Source organism: Enhydra lutris, unplaced genomic scaffold, assembly GCF_002288905.1.
Source record: "Enhydra lutris kenyoni isolate GAN:26980312 unplaced genomic scaffold, ASM228890v2 scaffoldscaffold68, whole genome shotgun sequence".
Lineage (NCBI taxonomy): Eukaryota > Metazoa > Chordata > Mammalia > Carnivora > Mustelidae > Enhydra > Enhydra lutris.
This window is the reverse complement of record NW_019154152.1, coordinates 2977306-2999949: the sequence shown is the minus strand read 5'-3', so window position 1 is coordinate 2999949 and position 22644 is coordinate 2977306. Positions and strand designations below refer to the sequence as shown.

General features: G+C 46.3%; 1 protein-coding gene across 1 annotated transcript in view; it reads right to left on the bottom strand.

The window, feature by feature from the left end:
* LOC111159475 (polypeptide N-acetylgalactosaminyltransferase 18) overlaps window positions 1-16769 on the bottom strand; it is a 342809-nt gene extending 326040 nt beyond the window's left edge. Inside the window, exon 1 of the mRNA XM_022521983.1 lies at window positions 16362-16769. Coding sequence (XP_022377691.1) covers window positions 16362-16596 — 235 coding nt within the window. The 5' untranslated portion in view covers window positions 16597-16769. The remainder of the gene's footprint in view (window positions 1-16361) is intronic.
* Window positions 16770-22644: the final 5875 nt, after the last annotated feature.

Sequence of the window (22644 nt, the reverse complement as noted above, 5' to 3'; positions counted from 1 at the left end):
TCTGCCTCTCTGCATCTCATGTGGTTTCCACTGGTGACACCATGCTGACCATACCATGCACCTGGCTGGCTCTCAGTTTCAGGATCAGCAAAGCAAAGGGAGGCAGGCATACTGATCCTGTGAGCCATCATTAAGCCCACGTGGCCGGGGAGTGGAGAGGAGGAGGGAGGACAAGCGATATGCTTACATTCCCAGATACTCTGGGTAGCCTCAGGCAACATCACACCAGGGAGTGGCAGCACCCGAATTGGAGCCCAATTTATCTGACTCTAAACTCAAAACCTCATCGGAGCTGGCGGAGATGAGGCTGCTGTGTAGCAGAAAGGCACGTTTGGAACCAGAACCCAGAGCCCCGTTTCAGAGCTTCCATAAGCTTTCAGAATTGTGCTCCTGTTCTCTCAAACTGACAAAAAACCAAAAGGCCTCCACTCCCAGGGCAAAGAGAAAGAGATAAGGAATTTGGGAAGCTTTTCTGCCCCAGGGAAGAATCAGCCTCAATGACAGTTTGGTATTAACTAGCTCAGCCATGCAGGGAGGCATAATTAGTTTCCCAGCCCAGAGTTTCATTCCACTGGTCCCCCACACCCCAAGGGCTACACAATCTGTTTGAAATGAAAAGAAAAATAAAATCACTGCTCTCCTCGGCTGACCCGTCAGGCTATTGCTCCTGGCCGTGGGCAAAAGGTGAGGCAGCCATCTGTCTGCTGAGGTGAAAAAGAATGAAATAGTCATTTTTAAATGACATTTTCAATTTTTCCCCTATGTCTACTATGCCCTCTTCTACCCCTACTGTTTAAATGATTCTTTTCAAATTGAAAATATCAGGGAATAATAGGAAAAGAAAAATCACAGTAATCTGAGGCTCTTGTTAACGGGCTGCTCCGTCCCACTGGGCCAAGTCGGAGAACCTTCTTCCTGGGCCCACTTCCTGGGCCTGCTGACGGGAGCGGGTGGGAGAAGCCATACTGGGCCACCGTGAAGGGCGCACAGATCCAAACCCAAACCAACACCCCTGAGTGGGTGATTCCCCAGAGGACCACCAGAGACCAATGGGGTTCAGCCTGTCCAATTTCTCACTCCACTCCCGTGCCATCTTCAGCCCTTGATGCCCAAGGAATTTCAACAAAGCAGGTAAGGGAAAAAAAAAACCCTCTGAGTTCAGAGCAGCCCTGAGAATCCTCCCTCCTCTCAGCAGACAGTTCTTGCCACCTCCCTCCTGAGTGAGGGAAGAGATGGTCCCAATTTACCACTGCCACCCTAAAGACACCTCACGATGATGGGATCCATTCTGGGGTTCTCAGAAGCCCCAATGCAGACAGGAAGCCAAGCCACTGCCACATGGGCTGGGAAGCCAAAGACCACCCTTCCCTTTAGCTCCTGGGGCCCTGAGGAACTCTCGATCCTTCTCTGGAAATTCAGCTATGCATTCTCCTTCCTGGTGACTCTCTGGGTATCCATTTAAATGACCTCGACTCTGTCCGTCCTTTTGAAGCAGAGCCTCCCTGTTCAGCTGCATCTTTTCTGGCATTATTCTCTGCTTTTGGTGCAGGTTTATTTTTCCCCTTCTACACCCACAAGATTGCTTTCGTTTGAAAGTGACCACAAGTGACAGCTTTATTAAAATAAAGATATCGAGGGTCCCCTGAAGGCTTCAAGCTCCTCTCACCAGCTGATTCCTGGGGGATCTCAGTGCAGGAAAGCACATTCTTACACACACACACACACACACACACACACACACACACACACACACACACACTTTCTCCACTGAGCTGCTGCTTCCCTTTGATTAAAGCTTGCGACAGCAGTGTGTGCTATGAGGTGCCTTGAAAGAGACCCCAGAAGTGTGTGTTTTCCTGTCCCTGACCCAGAAGGAGGACACAGCCTGAGACCACCTCGTGCGAGCCTCCCCCAAGCGTGGAGGGATGAGAATCAGGTCTTCAGTCCCCTGGCCTCCCTTCCAGACAGCTTTGAAGCCCGACACCTGGTTATGAACGTTCTTACTAAGTAAGTGGTTTTAGGAAGGCTTGTTTATTTATCCATTCAGTCACTCAACAAATTCCTGCTTAGGCCCAACTACGTGGCTGCCACTGGATCAAACAGGAGAACGGAAAAATTAGGACCCTGCCTCCACCCTCAAGGAACCCACAGTGTAATGGGAAAAGCAGATTAATAGTTACAATACAGTACAACTTTTTCATCTAGAAAGTGGGGCTAATGATCTCATGGGCCTATTTTCAGGCTTGTATAAAATGAAGTGAACTAAACTGTGCCAAACATCCACTCAGTGCCCAATAAATGTCAATTTTCTCTCATTTCCTCTCCTCGGTGTAAAATCTCTGCCCCTCTTCCATGGACACCACTGCTGGGATCTGCAAAGCTGGGAAGAAGCCTGCTCGCAACATAGAGGCTGCATCTCCAGGAGCTGGCACGCACTGCTTGGAACCGAAGTCAGGTCCTGCTAACAGCTATGTCCTCAATTCTGAAGATGATCCTAGGAAGTTGAGTGCAAGCCCCAGGGACCCAGACAGGCCAGAGAAAGAGAACTAAGGGCTCCCCACAGACCCCAGCTAAGGAAATCTACCCATCCCCTTGTCCCTTAAGCATCCAGCTTCATCTGAGAATATATAACCAAAGATTTACTTCCCCACTGCAGAAGTTTCTTCTGAGGTTGAAGGAAGTAAGAGGAGTAGAGGGAAGCTTTCTAGACTTGAGTCAGACCTCTAGATCCCTACCCCAAAGTCTCCAGGTCCCAGGGGAAAACTGCGAGGGCCATCACCACGTTGCACCGGGCCTTGGATCCCTCAGCTAACAGTCTGAGGGTGTGGTTACTGATGTTACTCCCAGGCTCTAGCATGCTCCAATTCTAAGTAAAGATCCTTCTAGATCTTTACGAGACTAGAGCTTTCACAATTAAGATACTTTAGAAAGCTCATCTTTCTTTGCTAATATATGAGCCAAGAGGGAAGGACTGCATTGAGTTGCACAACAACACTGTACATTACTAATATGGACCAGGGTGAAATAAGACATTCAATTTTCAATTTACAAAAATCAAGTCAACTTTCTGTACTTCCAAAGTAATTACAAACTCAAAAATACCTATGCCTATTTTGCCTAAAAAAAAAATTGGCTGTTGTTGAAAAACATTAAAAATTCAACATTGTACAGTTTTAGTTAAATAAAATAATGATTTTCCTTGTTTTGTTAACATAATTATCTGTCTATAAGTGACCAAAATAAGCCCTGCTCATCAAGAAACAGCAATTGCCCAGGAGGTTTCACAGTGATTTTCCACAATTCTCTCTAGTAAGAAAGCAAAACCATCTCTCCATTTTCTGCTGTCACTACAAAGGAATCTTTTTTGCGAGAACTTTAAATAGATAAGTACTAAAAGAAAAAAAAAAGATGTAGAGTGTATCTTCCCAATGTGAAACTACATCTATGTCATTGTAAAGAATGTATATTAAAATTATACCATCCCACAAAATGCACATTTTGTAGAGGGGGAAGAAAGAAAAGATTAAATTGAGCCTTCATGACAATTGTCTTAAATCACACCTTCCTGCCTGCAATTGAAATTATAAGTCACGTTTCTTTGAGTTAAATCAAATTCACCCTGGCAGGAAGATAGGCTGCTATGGCTCCAAATCCTGTCAGGAGGTAGAAACACAAGACAACCCAAGTCTCTCCTCCAGGAGACTCTCCTTCTGCCACTGGGGAGAGTCCTTCCCCACCCATCCATCACTGGGGACATGAGACTCTGGCCAGGTAACAGGCACCTTGCTTCATTCTCCCACCAGCCAAGCTTCCTATAAGCACAGCACATTCCTGATATGGTCTGCTGCCCGCTGCCATGTGGAGTGGGTTTTACAAAGCAAATCTTTCTCTACAAACAGGGGCAGGTCCCCAGGCTGGCAGGCTTAGAATTTCGGAGCAGGAGGCGAGTCAGACTGAGACACTTGTGCATTAGCATTAGTTTGGGCTCCCCTCTAAGCTCACTTCTGACCTTCTTGGGCTGGATAGAACTGGGAAAGCCTTAGCACGCACATCATGTCTAATGGCACTGAAACGGGCCTCAGATCTGCTCTTCTAGGCATTTCGAGCAGAGAATATATTTCGAACAGAGAATATATATATATATATATATATATATATATATATATATATATGAAGTCCAAGAAGGAAAGATAGTGGAAATGAAGGACAGAGGGAAGGGAGGGAGCCTAAAGGAAAAAATGTGCTTCCTGCCCCCCATTCCTACCCTAGACACAGGCAGGGTGGGGGCACTTTTCTGCCTGGCATCTCATTTCATCACCACAACAATCCCACAGTGTTAAAGGAGCAACGGCTGTCTTTTCTATAGCTGGGGAAATTGAGGCACAGGACAGTGAAAAGCCTTTTCCAAGGTCACCCAACCTATACAGGGCAGTGCTGATTCCAGCCACTGACTGCCTGCACTTTTTCCCACACTAGATGAGAGGCTCAGGTAACTGTTGGTTTTACTTATATCTGAGCTTACTCTCTCCAAATCTTCCCTATTCCACTCCTCTAAATCCTCCTCATTCTTCCAGGATGTGTCATAAGTCCCAATTCCTTGAGGAAGTCCATTCTGACAATGCCTTCTTCTTGCATTGTCTTCTTGGCTTGATTATGAACTTCTTAAAGGAAAGAACCATGACCTGTATATTTTGTCGTCTCCCGACATGCCTGCACAGAGTCAAGCCCATGAGACGTGCTCAGGAAATAGACACAAAACAGTCTGGATTGATGCCTTTCAAAGCTGGGCTCCTTGGCTCACCCCAGCCAAGGGTTCCCCATTCCTCCCACAGCGGCCTCCAAGGCCTACACAACCTGCTCCTCAACCAGCCCCTCTCTGGCCTCATCCCCCACCCTTTCTCACATAATCACTCTGCTCTGGCCACACTAGCTACCTTACTGTTCCTCTAACACACTGAGCACACTGCTACCCCAGGGCCTTTGCACTGGCCATTCCCTCAACCTAGAAAGCTCTCCCCCAGACAGAGTTCACACCTAACTTTCTCCAAGTCTTTCCTGATAGGAGAGCTCCAGACCATCTTGTTTAATTGGGACTCTTCATATTTTTGTCTTTGTTCCACTGAAATATCCTCATTAGGTGCTCAATAAGTGCTAGCTGGATGAAGGAACAGAAGGTTCTGAGTATGTGACCAATAGAAAGCAGGAGTACATCCCAGGTCCCTGTCAAATTCCCAGCCACACTGGGGAAAAACAGGAACGTGGAAACAGGTCTGCAGTTTCTCCCAACCATCTCACGCCCACCCCCACCACCCCACCAGGGCCCAATAAATAATTCCAGCAGTGGTGTCTACCTCTTATATCTGCCCACAGAGCTAGGGGCCCATCATTGCATATACATTACCTGAATAGCCCATGTCTTCCATTAAATGGGAAGTTTCTGGCAAACCTGAACATGTCTGCTATTTCTTTTGTATGCACCAGTCCCTTCCATGGTCCCCAACCTGACTCCATGCCCTGAGCCTGGAGGAGCCTCAAAACCCTTAGGTCTGAGTGAGTGGAGGACTTGGTCTTATTCACACTAAGTCCCCTCCTGAAGAAAGCTATACCAATGGCTTCTGGAGCCATGCACAGAGCGTCTCTCAGCTTTCCTGAGCTCTCCATCCCAGACAGCTCCTGACACAGGCATCCTTCTGTGTCTCCAGGGAAGTATACTAGCAAAACAGTCACTTGGTAACCCATCTCATGGCCTTGCTTCTCTCAGGAATCCTTCCAATCTCATCTGCAACCTTTCTGCTGAAAGTAAGAGATAAGCCTGTTTTCCCTCCATCAGGATCACTGGAGCAGGAAAACAAGAGGATCACTGGCCCCTTACGAAGGGGGCTTCACAGAGAAAATAGGGTTTTATCTCATAGTAACTGCATGATCTTGGACAGAGAACTATAGTCGCTGAGCTTTAATTTCCTCCTCTTCAGAACAGGGGGGTAACAATATCCCACAAGGTTGCTTACAAGGTTAAAACGAGGTAGCATGAGTGATGAATTTAGCACCTAATAGATGCTCAACAAACATTAATTCTCTTCCTCTTCCCAGCTCTTCTCCAGATAAGTGCAGGCCTATTTCTTCCTCACTGATTCCTTTTTCCAATTTTTCAATCACTGATAAAAGTCTTTTTATCTACTTTCCACTGGATTTCCCTGCTAACATAAATCTCCACAGTCTAGTAAAATATTTTTTTAAAGCCTGGCCCAATTACAGACTTGAAGGGTCTACCTCATAATCCCAACATGTTATACTTTCCTCCAAACGGTCTTTTAGAAAATAAAACAAATCAGAGGATTTGCTGAGATTTAGATGTGAAAGAAACCATAAAAGTTAAAAGACTCACTTTTCCAAGCCCTTGAACTGAGAGGCAGGTGTAAAGCTCTCCCACACCCCTCCCATTCCTCCGTGGCCCCTTCTGTCTCATCAGGGAAATATTACGATGATTAGTTAGACACACCCTACCCCGTTTGTCAAGATCCTTTGAGGCAGAAACCACATAAACACCAAGGATCATAACTACAATAAAAAGAAACCAGAAAACCCCTCTACTCTGGGACCCTAACCAAGGCAGAGCTAAATAAATCTGTAGCAGAATATCAAGAAGGATCTTCCACATGGATAATAGAAAATGTCACCAGCATAAATAGGAAGAGAGATTAGTTCAATAAAGGAATAAAGTCACATTTGTGGGTCTCAAGTAAGATTTTTGCTTACTTTTAACTTCCCAGCATATAACTCACAAGGTTATTAATACAGACTCCTACTGTTTTGGGCAAATAAACAGCTGCTGATGTTTTGTGCCCAAAGCACTTTATTAGAGCTTTCCTTTACAGCAATTGTTTTTTCCTTATCCTGAGAGGCTCAGACAGCTAAAAAACAGAGTGCCAAGGCAGGACGAATAATAAAGGAGAGAGAAAGCAGCCTGTGTGGGCAGAGAGAATGGGGCAGGGGCTGCTGGGACCCTCAGTGTCCTCTTTACAACACTTGGACAAAGTCAACATTCAAGAGTAGAAAGCAGAAGACCCGGATAGAGTGCAGTCAGAAGGGCTGTTTTTGACTTGATGCAAAGAGTTGCCATTGAACAGAATTTACCAGCGTGAGAAGATAAAGATAACCAACCATCTGGGTTTGCCCAGGCTGGAGGCGCCTGGACCCAGGAATTACAGTTTTAAAACATGGGAAATCCTGGGCAAATGGAATAAGAAGACACATGACCATGTCCGTGAATGGGAAAGCACCCAGCACAGCACCTAGCGCACGGTAAGTGCTCCCGAGTCCCAAGAAGAACTGGAACAAGCTCCAGCTTGCAAATAGCATGCTATGCTTCTCTCACAGGACGGTTCCTGGGGCCTTACGATAATCCTAGCAGATCCACAACGATCCAAGAGAAAGGGCCCTCCATGGCCTCTGGAGCCCGACTGCACTCACCTACATAACAACAAACCAAGCCACCTGCCTGCCTGGCTCCCACCCCCCACCAGTTTTCCACTTGACCTGATGAGGCCTCTGAGCTTACACCTGAACACAGCTTTCAGTAGAATGATCTCCTGGTCCTCTCTGTGTAATTTTCACCTTTTTCTTTTCTTCTGTAGAGCATATATATACTAGGCACAGTTTCCCTTCTTGTCTCCACCACTATTAGCTGTGTGACCTTGGGCAAACTCTATGTCTTGAGTCTCCATGCATCAATGTTCTCACCTCTGAAACTCTCTGTCCATGTTGTGGAGATAAAAAGCAATCATGTAAAAGAAAAAAAAAAATTTATGGCTAGCATCTAGTCCAGTGCCTGACACACAGGAGAACTCTTCCTCTGTGCTTCCTGATACAATCAATCTTCAATACTTTGTGTGCTTGTTGCTCTTAAAATAAACCAAGGATTTGGCTAAGTTTCTTATTTGTCACTTCTGGAGCTTCAAATCCTTTCTTAGCTTTCTTACTCTTATATTCATTGGCTCAAGCAATTTTGGAACTGTCCTCCTGAGTTCCAGATGCCATTAACATGACATTTAATAGCCCAGGTTTCAGATCATTCTTATCCAGATCCCTGAATTATGTACCCATTCCTCTGGGATCTCAATGGCCTTTAAATGGCCTCTCCCAGGGGATGGAGATGGACGGGTAAGGCAAACAAGTTGCCACTGCTGCTTGAAATGCAATACCCAACAATCTTAAACAGGGGGCTCTACCTCTGTCTTAAACTCTGGACCATGGTGGAGTGCAGCCATTCATTCCAAAGGGTTGGCTCTAGGTCTCTTCTTCAGGCGTCATTTTTGATTGCTCTCATCCATACCAAGGAGCGGGGTGTCGCTGCCACTTCTCCGGATCTTCCCAAACATGGTACTTTTGTGAACTCTTGAAGGGAAGTAGTAACAAAATGTAGCCCAGAGGACCATTGTCTGTTGGTTCTAATGCCGTTTCAGCAGTGACCTCATACAGGAAACCTGTCACGGTCTCATGAGGCTGGACACTTAGGGCTTTCAAAAAAGTTCCCAAAAGCAAACCTTCACAAAACTGACACTGAACGTTGGACAGTGAAAGAGCTACATTCGAACCTCGTACCCACTGGGATGATTCGTCCTAGCAAATACAGTTGAATCCCTAATCGTGTAGCCAGAAAAAACTGCCAAAGCATTACTGTGCACATAATCAGGAATCGTCTTGCTTCAAGTTCAAGCTGGCTGCACTCAGCTGGGTCCATAAAAAGTACACAGACCCACACACGAGATTCCAGAGGAGCAGTCGTTTCCAATCACCACCACGACAAATTTTCTATCAGAACAGTTGTGCGGTAATTTGTTATTAACAATAATTTAAGTACCAAAACATATGACTGATTAGGTTTAACTAATACGTTGAAAGGATTTCAAGGTTATCACATTGTCTTGCATACTAATATGTTTTGTGGAGTGGGAGAGAAAGGGGCAGAGTGAGAACGAATGCCCCGTGTTGGGACATGCTTCATCCTCGCCCCGCCCCGGGGCGTGCGCCCTGCATGTGGAGGCATGCATGTGAGGAAAGGGAAAACAGCAAGCACTTCTGTGCTCCCACACTGCAGTGTGGAGTGGAGCTGACTCTGACCCCAAAGGCAGAGCGAGATTTGATAAGTTGATGATCGTAGGCCCCATGGAATAATCCAATCGCTACCTAGTTCAAGAACCTTCAGCCCTAGAGAGACATGCAAGGCCAGCATTCATTTCATCTGGATCATAAGGAGCAGACCTAACCCACCCCATCTCTTGCTCTCTCCTGCAGTTGCCCATGTCACATTTATGGACTTCTGCCCCTCCGTCTTCACGCATAATCCTCTTTCTCCCAAAATCCCATCTTGCTCCCTTCTGGCTACATTCATCATGCATTTAGCCTGGTGCTTCCCAAAGAACCTTCTGTGTGACATCACCTCCAGCTAGACTGCCTTCCTATATGCTTCTCCACGGGGCAGCCATCTGTCCCAGACTCTTGGATAGAACCCAAGCAATGAAAAAGGACAACAATCTGAAAGAGACCCTCCAGCCCCCCAATCCAGGCAATAGCCCATTCAGCTATCCAAATTAAGTGAAGTGAACTTCTACAGGATGGTAATGAAGATGGTCCAGCAACCCTGTACATGGCTCTGAATCCCATGAATACCTTTGGAAAAACACAGACCCGCCTAACCCAAGTGACCGAAGCTGACCTACAAGGCCTTCACAAACCAGAGAACCAGACTGTGGCTCAACAACATTTCATTCCGAATTCTCCTTGAGATTCTACATCAACCTACTTATCAAGGGCAAATAACAATTTATGTCAAGTGAGTGGGAAAAAATGTGGAATGCATTTACTTTACAGCCTACATACTTTTGGATAAAAATGAAAAGTCTTTGGCCATGGGAAAAAGTTGTATTCTTTGGCAAGGTTTTCCTATTCCACAAAGATGTGGTCTGGGGCTATTAATAAAGGTAATTGAACTCAACTTCTAAATCCTGCTTTTGCACTCTCTCAAAATATCAATCACTGTTACTAATATAATTTCACATGCCACAGTTCATTCCAAAGTACAAATAGCTTTACTGTTTAAATGACACCCTTTCCTCAAATAAACTCCAAGCATTCAGCAAACATCGTATCCTCCTCTTTACAATCCTGCCAAGCCAGGGATCAGATGAGAAGGACACCACCCAATTCTCGGTGACATCCAAAAGCTACAGGGGACAAAAAAAATTAGCTCCCAACACCCAGATCTAGGACATTTTCTGACTTTTAGGGACCACGTATGCTTTGTAATCACAGTGAGCAACCTGTTTTTACTGACCTAATGCACATTAATATGCACATAATATGCCTAACAAACTTTTAGGAAACGAAAAGCAGTTAATAATCCATTTCTCCCATTGTTGGGATGATCTTGACTCAGTGAAGTAAGATAATGGACTTGGAAATTAGTCATATAATGTAATACATTATTAATCATGGTATTCAGAAGGGTAAATAGATATTATAAGAACACTACCCAGGAATTCAATTTCCTTTTAGATTTGTTTACTCTCTTGAATTCTTTATGCTACCATCATCCCTCACAAAAATGTAACAGTCTGATCTTTCTTTTTTTCCCAAAACAGTGATTTTTTTTTTAGAAAATTTCTTTTTTTAGAAAAGAAGCAGAGCCTTTTTAAAAATATTTTATAGAATACCAAATATAAGACAGATGAAGGAGGAGATACACTAGCTGCAAGGAGGGGAGAGGGTGGGTGCAGGAGGGGTCCAGGAGACTTCACTTGACCCTTTTATTTCTCAGGTCCCAGATCCAACCTTCTAGAAGCCTGGGGCTCCTGGGGCCAGAGTGTGAAAAACACTGCCCTAAGTCATCCATGTAAAGCAAAAACTATGTATATAATATAGAATACAGGCAGTATACATGTATATATTATATATATATATATATCTGTATGTGCACATATATATATATTTAGTGATTTACATAAATAAAACATATATATAAAATACACAAACACTGGTATCTCAAGGGAAAAACTGGCAGAAGACATGAATACATGGCAAAAACCAACACAGGTTGGGGAGGATACTAACTGTACAGTAATCAAAGGAGTACCGATGAAAAGAACACTTGCCAGTGATTACATTTGCCCAGAATAAGTTTAATGGTAACACCCAAGGCGGGACAGGCTCCGTGAAACTGGTACAGTAATACCTTGCTGGTGGCCACGTGGAAAGATTTTGAAAAAAATCTTTCATCAAAATGTCCATACTCTTTGAGTCAGTAGTAATCCCACTTCTAGAAACAGATACTTAAAAATAGTTCAAAAGAAGAAAAGCGAGGTGAAGATGTTTATTTCTGCGTTAATTATAGTAGAAAAGCCAATGTTCAATAATGGGGACGTGGCTAAATCAATAATCGATGATGGAATATTAGGCAGTCATTAAAAATATAGTACAAGTTCTCTTTAAAAACCATCCACTTAGTTACCTCTCCAGAGGAAGCACATTTTCAATCCCCCTTCTAGAAAACAAGCCCGAGATGCCTTTGTCCTTCTGCAGCAGCTTTTCTCTCCTACCACACCCCAACTCACATCTCCAGCTAACAATTGAGTTGTATGCATACCAACAGTCCCCTGAATTTGTTCCCAAATGTGTTTATACTTTTGGTACTTGTCACTGTAACAGCATAATTTAATTGCATATTCTATAAACCAATGGAATATGACTGCTAAGAAAATGAGAGTTGTTGTTTCGAAGAAAATTCATTTCGCTGCTTTGGAAAGACTTTGTAAAGCTAGTCACTTACATAGCAGTCCGACTGCATATGAGTAAAATCACTGCAAAGGAAAAGACAAAAGTCATAAAGATTTAGGCTACTAACATGGAGATTGCTTCATAAGCATCTTTAAGCTCTTAGTGAATTTTAAAGAAAACAGAACTAGGAATCAGTCTCCGTAAGCAGGACGTTGTGGGCGTGGTTTATGCAAGGAAGATGAAGATCAGAAAGGCAGCTGGCCCGCCCAGCCCAAAGACAAAGCCTTGGCCTTAACATCAAAAGGTTGGCAAGTGAATGTACAACACATTCAAAAACAATATGAAAATAAAATATTTAATACACGTGTGCAATATTTTGTTTCATTCTCCTCTTTGCTGGGTTTTTCCGTTAACTAACTTAAACCCCAATTGTATTGAATAAGAGGCATTCTGTTGTCCTTTAAAAGCAAGTCTACATGACAGGGTCCAGGAGTGTCTTGATTCACCCCTATATCCAACATCACCTCCCCGGTGTGCTACCTGGTACTTATTAGGTCTCCAATAAATAAAAACTGAATCAATAAACTATGTAGCAAAGAGGAACAAAAGGCTTGTAACAAGAAGCAAGCTGAAAAAAAGCAAAATATAAAATTACAGGCAAACCATGACTCCACCCTTGTTTTTAAATATGGAGGCAAATGGGCAAAGTTCAAAGGGAATGTTCCAAAATGCAACACAGTTGGGTCAGAGTAGAATGCATTAGAGGCAATTTTATACATCATTAAGCATTTTCTTCAATATTGGCACGTTCTTTACAGATTCAAAAAGGTACTAATCAAGAAAAGGAGAAAGCTGTTTTAGGTTCTACTGAACTTCCAAAATAAGAATCGCACCAACACTGCTGTCCCCCGTCAGTCTCGCCGACACATAGTCCTCCTTCAGCACACCCTCTGCCTCAACCACCTCCAGCAATCCATCCTTCTCCTCTGAAGAGCAAACCTGTACTAACACAGGTTTCGTGTCTCTAATCCAACAAGATGCTATTTTTGAAATCTGGAGCTACACACCCTCTCGTTTACCGTAGATTTGGTTTAAAAAAAAAATTCTCAAAACTGCAATTTACATTCCCAAGAGATTCCCAAACACCATCTAATTAAATCATTCAATCAGAAAACAAATTAAAATGAAATATCACTGCAACCCCCAAGAGGAAAATAAACTTTTCAGTCATGACTAGAACAGACCTCTAGGGTGATGCTCCAAAGCCTCTTCTAATTGCAAGTCCTATGGAACATTCTGCTGAACATTTTGTGACATTTGCAGTTTCCGGGACAACTTTCCTTCCAAAGCAAAGAGGAGCCTGAGCAAGGCTCCAAAGCAAAACATATTCCTTCGAGAATGGAGACGCTTTCATTAACAACTAGCTGGTGCACTGGGCACCCACACTGTGTACTTACTCTCCCAAGCGTTCATCCATCCAACACCTGCTCTGTAGGATGTGCCAGGAACTGTCCTGGGTACTCCACGGACTTCTTTAGTGAATGTAACCTCTGCCTCTTAGCATGAGATAAAACAAAACCTAGAGCTTCCTGAGTTTATCTATGGAAGAGTCTCGAAGTGGGAAGGCTAGGACTTGAACATTCCTTGGCCATCCTCCAAGCTCTCTCATTCTGACACCCACTCCCATCATCAAGTAACTCCAGGGGAGCACTGCTCCCCCTGTGCTCTGCTGGCCCTCTAAGGAGACAGTATAGGACGTGGTGAAGAACACAGACTCCGAAGAAGCCACATAAGCTGGGTTTCAATGCCCAAACTGCCATGTACCGGTGATGTGACCCGAGATAAATCACATAATCTCCCCACCTGTAAAATAGAGTTAATATTACCCATCTCATAGGGTTGTGATGATTAAATTAGTCCATATACAGAAAGTACTTAGAATGGTACCAGACACATAATGGGTGCTATACAATTTTCAGTTGTTATCATTATCCCTTCCCCACTCCCCCAGCTCAGCAGACTAAACTGGGTTGCTCAAAAGGCTGAGGAAATGACAGTGAATACACACGAACAGTTCACATCACTAATTACAAGGGTCTGATTGTCCTTTCCCACCCTCTGCCTTCAGAGAGCTGCACTTGGCCAGTCCCAAACTTGCAGACCTCTTACTTAAATCAAGTAAATCCCTAAGTTTACTTAATTCCCTGCATCCTAGCTCTGGATGGCTCCAGCACCACTGGGACAGCTGTCACCGGTCATCACTACACCATCGCAACACAACCAACCAAGTAATCTCTGCCCTCTACCTGCCTCCTGTCTAGTCTTCCCCAAGCCACTGACCTTTCCCCACTGGTCTACCGGTTTTGGCTTCTGCCTTTCTGTCCTGAGAATCTGGGCATTTCTGAATATCCATAGGAGTCCTAATACAGTCAGGGCACATATACAAGAGAACTGGACCAACCATGTCTTCCCAACCCTGTTCTGTCTTTGCTTCTTATTTCTCCCAATTTTTTCAGGTATCTTTTAAAGTTCAGAACAATGCACAGTTATAAGGTTTCTTGGGAACAAAATCACAAAGGCTCCTTTCAGCTTCAACACCGTACTCACTTTCATGTAGAGCCTTATAAATCATGTGACATGGTCCACATTTAACATGATAGGGGCTACTCTGTGATGAGCTCATGGGTTAACAATGTCTCCTCACTGCTTCCCAAAGTAGTACTTGGCTCACCTCCTCCCTGAGCAGACTGGAAAGCACAAGAGAACCATTTTTCCAGGAATATATATATATATATATATATATATATATACACACACACACACACACACACAAATACATATATATATATACATATGTATATGTACACACACAGACACACACATACAGAGAGAGAGAGAGAATCTGTGAATGAAAATCTCTCAAAATCTGTGGGCAAACTGGAAACGTCAAAGTAAGGTACAGCCTGTGTCTCCCTGGGAACATTCTGAATCACCCTGGGGCAAACACTGTACTTCTATTGCTGATTAATTGTCAGTCCAGACCCATGGGATAGAAAAAGTAAGAAAGAGCAGCAACAGGAGCCATCAGATAGATAAATTGGTCTGCCAAGTCCAGTGCCAGTTTGAGAGGCAGAGGCAGGTATGAAGGAGAAGCTGCCCGGGGGTCTCCTTTGCTAAAAAGTGCCCCCAAGCCCTGGGCTTGGTTTGAAGTCATCAGTTAGAAAGCACAAGCCTTAAGTGCACCTCTCCGGCCCTCACGGGAACCTTCTCTGGGACATGTGGGAAAATATACCAACTGTGAACACAGCAGCTATCCCTACCTTGGCAGGGGCAGCAGGGGCAAAAGCAGATCCAGACACCTACGCTGTAAATGAAAGAGTGCTCCTGGGGGAGAAAGGTTTCCATTCAACTAGATATTTGCCCAGGTCTGCTGGGTAGTGGCCCCAGAGCCTGGCTGGCCTGCCAGGTTTACAGGTGAACAAGGCTCCCTGACTTTAAGTAGCTCACACGCCTGGGAGAGAGCAGGGGAAGCGGGGAGGTGAAGAAAAGAGAAGTGTGAACGTGTGAGGCGCGCGCGTGAGTGCACACCCAGCACCAGTGCCCCGCGGTATGGGGATCTCTCCATCGTCTGCCTCTGACAGCACATCAGACGGGGTCTCCTCGGGAGAGCTCCCGTACCTCACCCTCCCCTTGGATCCAGCCCTGGTCTGGGTGGAGCACAACCACCTCGCGCAACCTTAGACTCCAGACCCACGCCAAGCTAGTCTGTCTGCTCCGCCCCAACAGCTCCCTGGGCCTGGGAGTGGAGCTACAGGAGGGAACGGCCTTCACCGGGCCCGCCGGAAAGGCACAGGCCAGGATGGGTTCTCTGGGTCCCGGGCGGATGCGCCACCAGACATCTGGACAGAGCTCCAGGCTCCTTCCCCGAGTGGACACCTGCTCCTGGAGAGGGTCTTGGACCCGTTGGCTGTGGTGGGGGTGGGGACCGCTATAGGTGGACCGCACCCCCAGCCAGAGATTCCCCCTGCATTTCCAACCGCCTCCGGACGGCGCACAGCAGGGCTGGGTCTGGGTCTACGCAATCTTCCCAGCCCCGTCTTGTCCCGCAGCCTGTGGGTTCTAAATGCCAAAGACTGGGGCCGCGCAAGCCATCTCGCCCTGGGCCCTTACAGGGGCCAAATGATCTCCACGGTCCGCGCCTGCTCTCTCCTGCACACACACAAACATTCACCTACACACACTCTGAGCCAGACCTCTGTGTGATGCCGAGAGCCGGCGAGCAACCAGCCCGGAGTCTCAGGCACATTTGGACACGTGCGCAACGCGCCCCCACACCGCCAGTGAGCTGCACACACCCGCGCGTGGAGCCCCGCACACACACGTGTGCCCCGGAGAAGCGCGCACCGCCGCGGACAGCGAGGCTCCCCCACGCAGGAGATAACGCACCCGCAGTCCCCGAAGCGTCTTCGGCCTCGGACCCCGCGGCCGCTGGCCCCACGCTCACCCGCCCCAGCGCACCCCCGCCCCCCCGGCCGCGCTGGGCACTCCCGGGCCTTGTGAGCCGCCCAAGTTTCCCGGGGCGCCGGTACCTTGGATATGCTGCTTGATGACATTCTCCAGGTGGTCCAACCGTTCAATAATCTTCAGGGTGTCCCCTTTGTCTTCCTCCAGCTTCTTCTCAGGCGCCGGCTCCTGCCCCCGCACATACACGCTGGCGATGTAGTTGGTGACCCAGCCCACGTAGAGCAGACATATGATGTTGGTCATGCCGCTCAGGATCACGCAAGTGGACACCAAAGTTTTGGTCTTCCTGGTGCACACCATTCTGGGCTCCCTCCTCCATATAGAGCTCCCGGGGGACCCTCCTAGCAGCGCGCCGGCACTCCCCCGCGCGCACACCCCCCAGCCGGCCCCGGAAGGCTGGGCGCCCGAGCACCTGAGTCCCGAGGTCCTCCGCAGCTCGGGCTGCTCGCCGTGGAGCCGCCGTGCCCAAGTTTGGAGCTCCCGCCGCTGGCCACCCGGAGAGAGAGCTTGACAAAGGAAATGAGGTGGATTTTTTTTCCAAATTAAAAATCTCCGAGCCCTTCTGGAAGCGGTCACGGGTGGCCGGCAGCCGCACGCCCGGATACGAGCATCTGGGAAACTTTGCCACAGCCTGGGTCCGCGGCCGCGCCGTTTCCCATCGCCAGGCGCGGGTTGCCTAGGCGGTCCGACCCGCCCGCGCTGCTGGAAGGACGGCGGCGGCGGCTGCGGCGGCGGCGGCGGCAGCAGCGGCGACGGGGAGAGCGGCGGAGCAGAGCGGCCCGGCCCCCTCCGAGCGACAAGCGCCGCCACCAATCGCGCTCCGGCTCGGGAGAGGGGCCGGTGCTGGGCGGCCACGGACCAACGAGGAGGGCGTGGGGGGGGGCGGAGTTCAGCCCCCGGGCCCCACCTGCTGGCCGCCCCTGGCTCCCGCCCTCCAGGGACGCGCCTGAGCCTCCATCCGCGCCCGCGCTGGCTACCCCAGACCCGAGACTCCCGGGTAGGGCGCGCCGCCAAGCTCAGCCCCGAGGTCCGCAGATTCCGCCTCCAGGGAGTCCCAGCTCTGGCTCTTGCGCCGGCACCTCCGGTCTTCGCGGGGTCGCGCGGCTCAGCGCCCTTCAGCGGGGCTCTTCTCGCCCGGGTCCCACCGGCCAACTCCTCGTCCCCCTTTCTGGTTGCGGGGAAGCACAGAAGCCAGGGAAGCTTGGGCGGGATCGTCTGACTAGTCTTGCCCTTGGTCAGGCCCCGTGGGCATCCACTTCTTCCCTAGCCTCACTTCGACCTCTGCCTGTCCCAAGCCCTCTCTCTGTGGGACCCCTGAATGTCTCCAGACTTGGCAACTGTCAAAGGAGCTAACCCTCCCAGGAATCTCCCAGATTTTGGACCACCACTAACAACACCAAACCCCTGGAAGAATTTTGCCCCATCTAGATTTTTTTTTTTTTTAAGTCTGCACAGCTCCCAGAACAAAACAGTGCCCTGTAACCCAGTTGTCATCCATGGGGACCAGTCTCATGTCAGTGCATAGGGGTAAATCCTGCACAGCAATGTCCCCGGGGTGGGGGGAGGGGACACAGAGGCTACAGAGGCTACAGAGGCTACAGAGGCACGGGGTGGAATTATGCTGTGAACTGTAAAGTCCCTATGCATGCTGTTTGTAACTGGTGTTAGTACAGGACTGTGACTGACAGCAAAGGGACATGGCTGGGCTCTAATGGCTGACACTATTTTATTTGTTATAAGAGTAAATATACTTATTCATATTATCCCCTTCTACTGAAGTCACTTCTTTTCAGCATCTGAAGAGAAATCTTCTAAACAAAGACTCTTTAAAACACAGATTCATATCATTTTCCCCATCCGTGAGGACATTTCCTTGGTCTAAAGAGTCAGGGAGGCAGCCCGCTGCATGGCCACCTTGTACCCCAGCACCCCAATGGGCCAGGTTGCTACCTGGCCCCACAAAGGAGGGAGGGCACAAAACCAAAGAAGGGATACTTTATGGCCATCAACCAGGAGCTGATCGACTAGTGCTTTGCTTACAAAACCCCCCAAAATATGCTGTGGCACCAACTGGAAGATTTCTCTTCACCCATAGCTGAAAATGAGTTTGGAAGAGAGTAGAGGAGGATAGTATGTATGTGTCCATATGTGTGACAGAGGAAGACACACACACACTCATCTTTTTCTGAAAAATAAAGGTAAAGAAATCTAGAACCAGGAAGGAATAAAACCTGCCTCTCCCTTTCTCCTCTGGATGTATAATCAGCTCCCAAATGAAGAGTCTGGACTTTCTCCTGGCTGGATGAATTTTTTTTTTTTTTTTTCCTGGCTGGATGAATTTACAAGCACTGGCCTTGAGTACAGTTAATGGCAAGGGTCTAATTCTTCCTCTTGTCATGCACCCTGTCCCAGGAGAAGCCCTGGAAGTTCATCTCTTCCCAGGATCTTCCTGCACCACCCCAGGGCTAGACAGGGAGCGGGCAATACTCATTTTTCAAATTCTTAACGGGAGGGGAAAAAAACCCAACTTTAAAAATAAGGTTTAAGGCAAAAACAAAGTGCATCGTGTGACCTTAAATTTTTGTTCTTATCCTCTAAGAGAATTTGTAACTGTGGAGGGGATGAATGCAACAAAAGAAGGCAGAACAGGTTCTCCTCTCTAAAAGGTCACTGGGGCAAGATGACCAGTTCAAAAAATATTCACTGGAGGGGCAGCCAGACTCCAGGACTCTCATCCCAGTTCCACCGCTTATTAGTTATGTGAGATTGGACAAATTCTAAAACATTGCTTGGGCTCAATGTCCCCATAGGTCAAATGTAAACGATACTTGCTGGGAGAGTGGTTATAAAGATTAGATGAGAGAATGCACCAGAAAGGGCTTTAATTAGTGCAAGACACCGTGGGTGTTCAGGATCAGGTGAGTTTCCTTCCCAGGATAGGGTCCTCTGCCTTCCAGGCCAGAACTCAACTCCATGAACTCCAGCCTCCTGTTTAGCAATACAGTTGACCCTTGAACAATGTGTGGGTCCACTTACATGCAGATATTTTTAAATAAATAAAATACAGTACTGTAAATGTATTTTCCTTGTGATTTCCTTAATAACATTCTGTTTTCCTTAGCTTACTTTACTGCAAGAATATAGTACATAATGCCTATAATACAGCCTGCGCGTTCACGGACTGCTTATGTTACTGATAGGCTTTTGGTCGACAGACTATTAGTAATTCAGTCTGGGGGGAGTCAAAAGTTGTAACTGGATTTCAACTGCTCAGGGGGTCAGTGGCCTTACCTCTGCCACTCCCCTGCATTTTTCAAGGGTCAGCTGTACTTGGTTGCTCCACCGACCGGTATCAGCACTCTGTCCCCTGATGGAAGCCAACAGGAATTAAAGCTATAGACAGCGAGGTGCTCATCTTGCCCAGCAGGGTTCTGGCACATCGGCTTTCTATTCATAACAGCTGTCTTCACCATCAGTAGTGCAGTGATCTGCATTGGTTGATAGGAAGTTCAAAACGGAAAGCTGGTTTCAGAGATTGCTACCTGCCCCATACTTTCAAATTTCCACTTAAGACTGCCAACTCTTCAGTTATAAACAAGTGAATTACAAGGGAACACAAAGACGTTACCCACAAAGGTTTTAGAGTCACAATGCCAGAAAAGAGCTCCCATGTACGCCCTCCTAAGAACGATACATGGACCATATTTTTAGCCCTCAGTTCAATTACATTAAATCCAAGAAGTAATTATTGAACCCTTGAGGTTTTGTCTGCATGACCAGTTGCTCTGGGCCCTGCCTAGTTTACTCCAGACATGCGGATATAATCTGAGTCTCATAGTCTCAATATGGACCTCTTTTCTGAACCTGGAAAGCTGCTAAAAATTATCCATGAACTGGAAGGATGTTTCTGATTCTCAGGTTAGGTCCTTTATCTAACTCGTAAGTGTTTCCCCACTTTTATTTTAAATAAATCCTGCCTTAGGGAATCATTGTGAACTTAATAAGATAATGGATGTGAGCAGACTAAGCAGAGACTCCAGGACAATGTATTTCTTTAAACTTATGCCTAGTGTTTGGACCTGGGGTCTCCTTCCACTCTTGCTGCAAGAGGAAAGTGAGTACCTTGAAGAATCTAAAAAAAAAGGGCTGGAGATCCTTGATAGGGTCTCTCTGGTACAGCCCCTGGATTTAAACCATCTTTTATATTGTATAAGCAGCTGCCCTCTTCATGTGATTTCAGGGGGAGCCAAAATAGGACTTCTTATTGACAATATATAGCAACACTGTCACCCACCCACCCCCGCCCCACCAATTACTAAGCCTTCATTCAGAATATCTTTAATGCAAGGTCTGGAAAAGCCAATCATTATCGGAGTTTAACTACCAGTTGATTACATTCTAGTGGGGTATCATGACCTGGGGATTGAAAGGAACAGTGGACCAATCTTGGCCAATGTCAAGGAGTCCACTCATTGGAGAGAGATGTCAGTGGTCATCTATATCCACCAGATGGCAGCACCATGCAAAGCCTTGGGGCCAGAAATGCCAATTAGAATTTGGGGGCTACAAGGGGGAAATGGACCTTAAAGGTAGAATACCTCAATCCTTCCTTCATCTGGCTGGATGGCAGGTGGGATTGGCAGGTCCCTAGGAAAAAGGGATTGCTGGGGCTTCCAGCAGTGATGGACGCAAAGTTCAGAGACAAAGGCTGTGGAGGAACAGTACATACAAGATTAGATTCTGCCAAGCCACAGGGCTGAGATGTCCCTGCTGGGGAAGGCACACTTCTAGGGGAGAAAAGGTGAACAAAGAGAAGAATGTTTGTTTTGAACCTACACCTGTGTCAGGTCTAGGGTTTTTCGTATGTTGTCTCCTTTTTCTTTTTTTCCCCATCCCCACCCACTTCATATATTGTCTCTTGAGCACAGACGAGGGAGCCAAACAGCTGGGTTCATAGTCCACATCTGCCATTTACTAGCTGTATGATCTTCGTCAAGTTACTTAACCAGTCTGTGCCTCAGTTTCTTCATCTGAGGAAATGGGGAGAAAACGGTTATTGTGAGAATTAAATGAATTCGTGTCTATAAAGCACATTAAATGCACTATGTAAAAGTTAGCTCTCTAAGAGCTATTACTTCCTCTGAGCAACAAAGAATCTGAAAAGTAAAAGAAAGGAGAGAAGACCAGCCACCAGGGGGAAATTTCCTCAGAGCAAAGGGTCCTAGAAAGAGATGTTTAGCTCTTCTTTTTTTACCTTATTGAAGAACCCAAAGCAAACCCTAGCTGAATTGCAGAGCAAATCCTGACAGGAATCCTGAAACTAGACCCATTTGACCATCTGTCCACTTATTCACCCGCTAAATACTTCTGAGTGCCTGCACTTTGCTAGACCCAGGGTTAGGTACAGGTAATGCAGAGATGACTCACACATCTGCACCCCGGCCCTCAAGGAGATCACTGTTTAGTGGAGGAAGCTGATCAATGAGCCAGTATAATACAGTCTGAAAAGCTCTAATCTGACATATTACGGTAATATAAAAGAGAAAGCCACCAGCAGTTGATGAAGGTGCCAAATTCTGCCCCAACAAGTAGTTATGTCATTTCTGAATGGTTCCACTTCCATTCAATCACTAGACAGCTCTGCTGGATGGGAATTTGTTCATTAGACCTGGAGGGGAATATTGCAAGATATTTAATGGACTAAGGATTAGTACACAGAATATATAAAGAATTCATATAAACCCATAAAATAAGCACAAATATCCAAGTGGAAAAATGGGCCAAAGATATGAGCAAGTAACTAACTAAAGAGAAAGTATAAACATCCAAAAAATATATGAAAGGATGCTTAAACTTGTTAAAATCAGGAAATGCAAAATAGATACCATATCTCACCTATCAGACTGACAAATTTAATGTGATAATTAGCAAGTATTAGAGAGAATATAAGAAAAGTAAGTACTCTTATATCCTGCTGGTGAAATCATAGTTGGTACAATCACTTTGAAATGTAGTTTGGTAGCACAGAGCTAGAACAAACAACCCCAAAATTTGTATGGAGCCACAAAAGACCTCAAATAGCCAAAGCAATCTTGAAAAAGAAAAGCAAAGCTGAAGGCATCATAATTCCAGACTTCAAGTTATATTACAAAGCTGTAGTGATCAAGACAGTATGGTACTGGCACAAAAACAGACACATAGATCAATGGAACAGAATAAAAAACCTAGAAATAAACCCACAACTCTATGGTCAACTAATATTTCACAAAGGAGGAAAGAATATTCAATGGAAAAAAAGTCTCTTTAACAAAAGTGTTGGGAAAACTGGACAGCAACATGCAGAAGAAT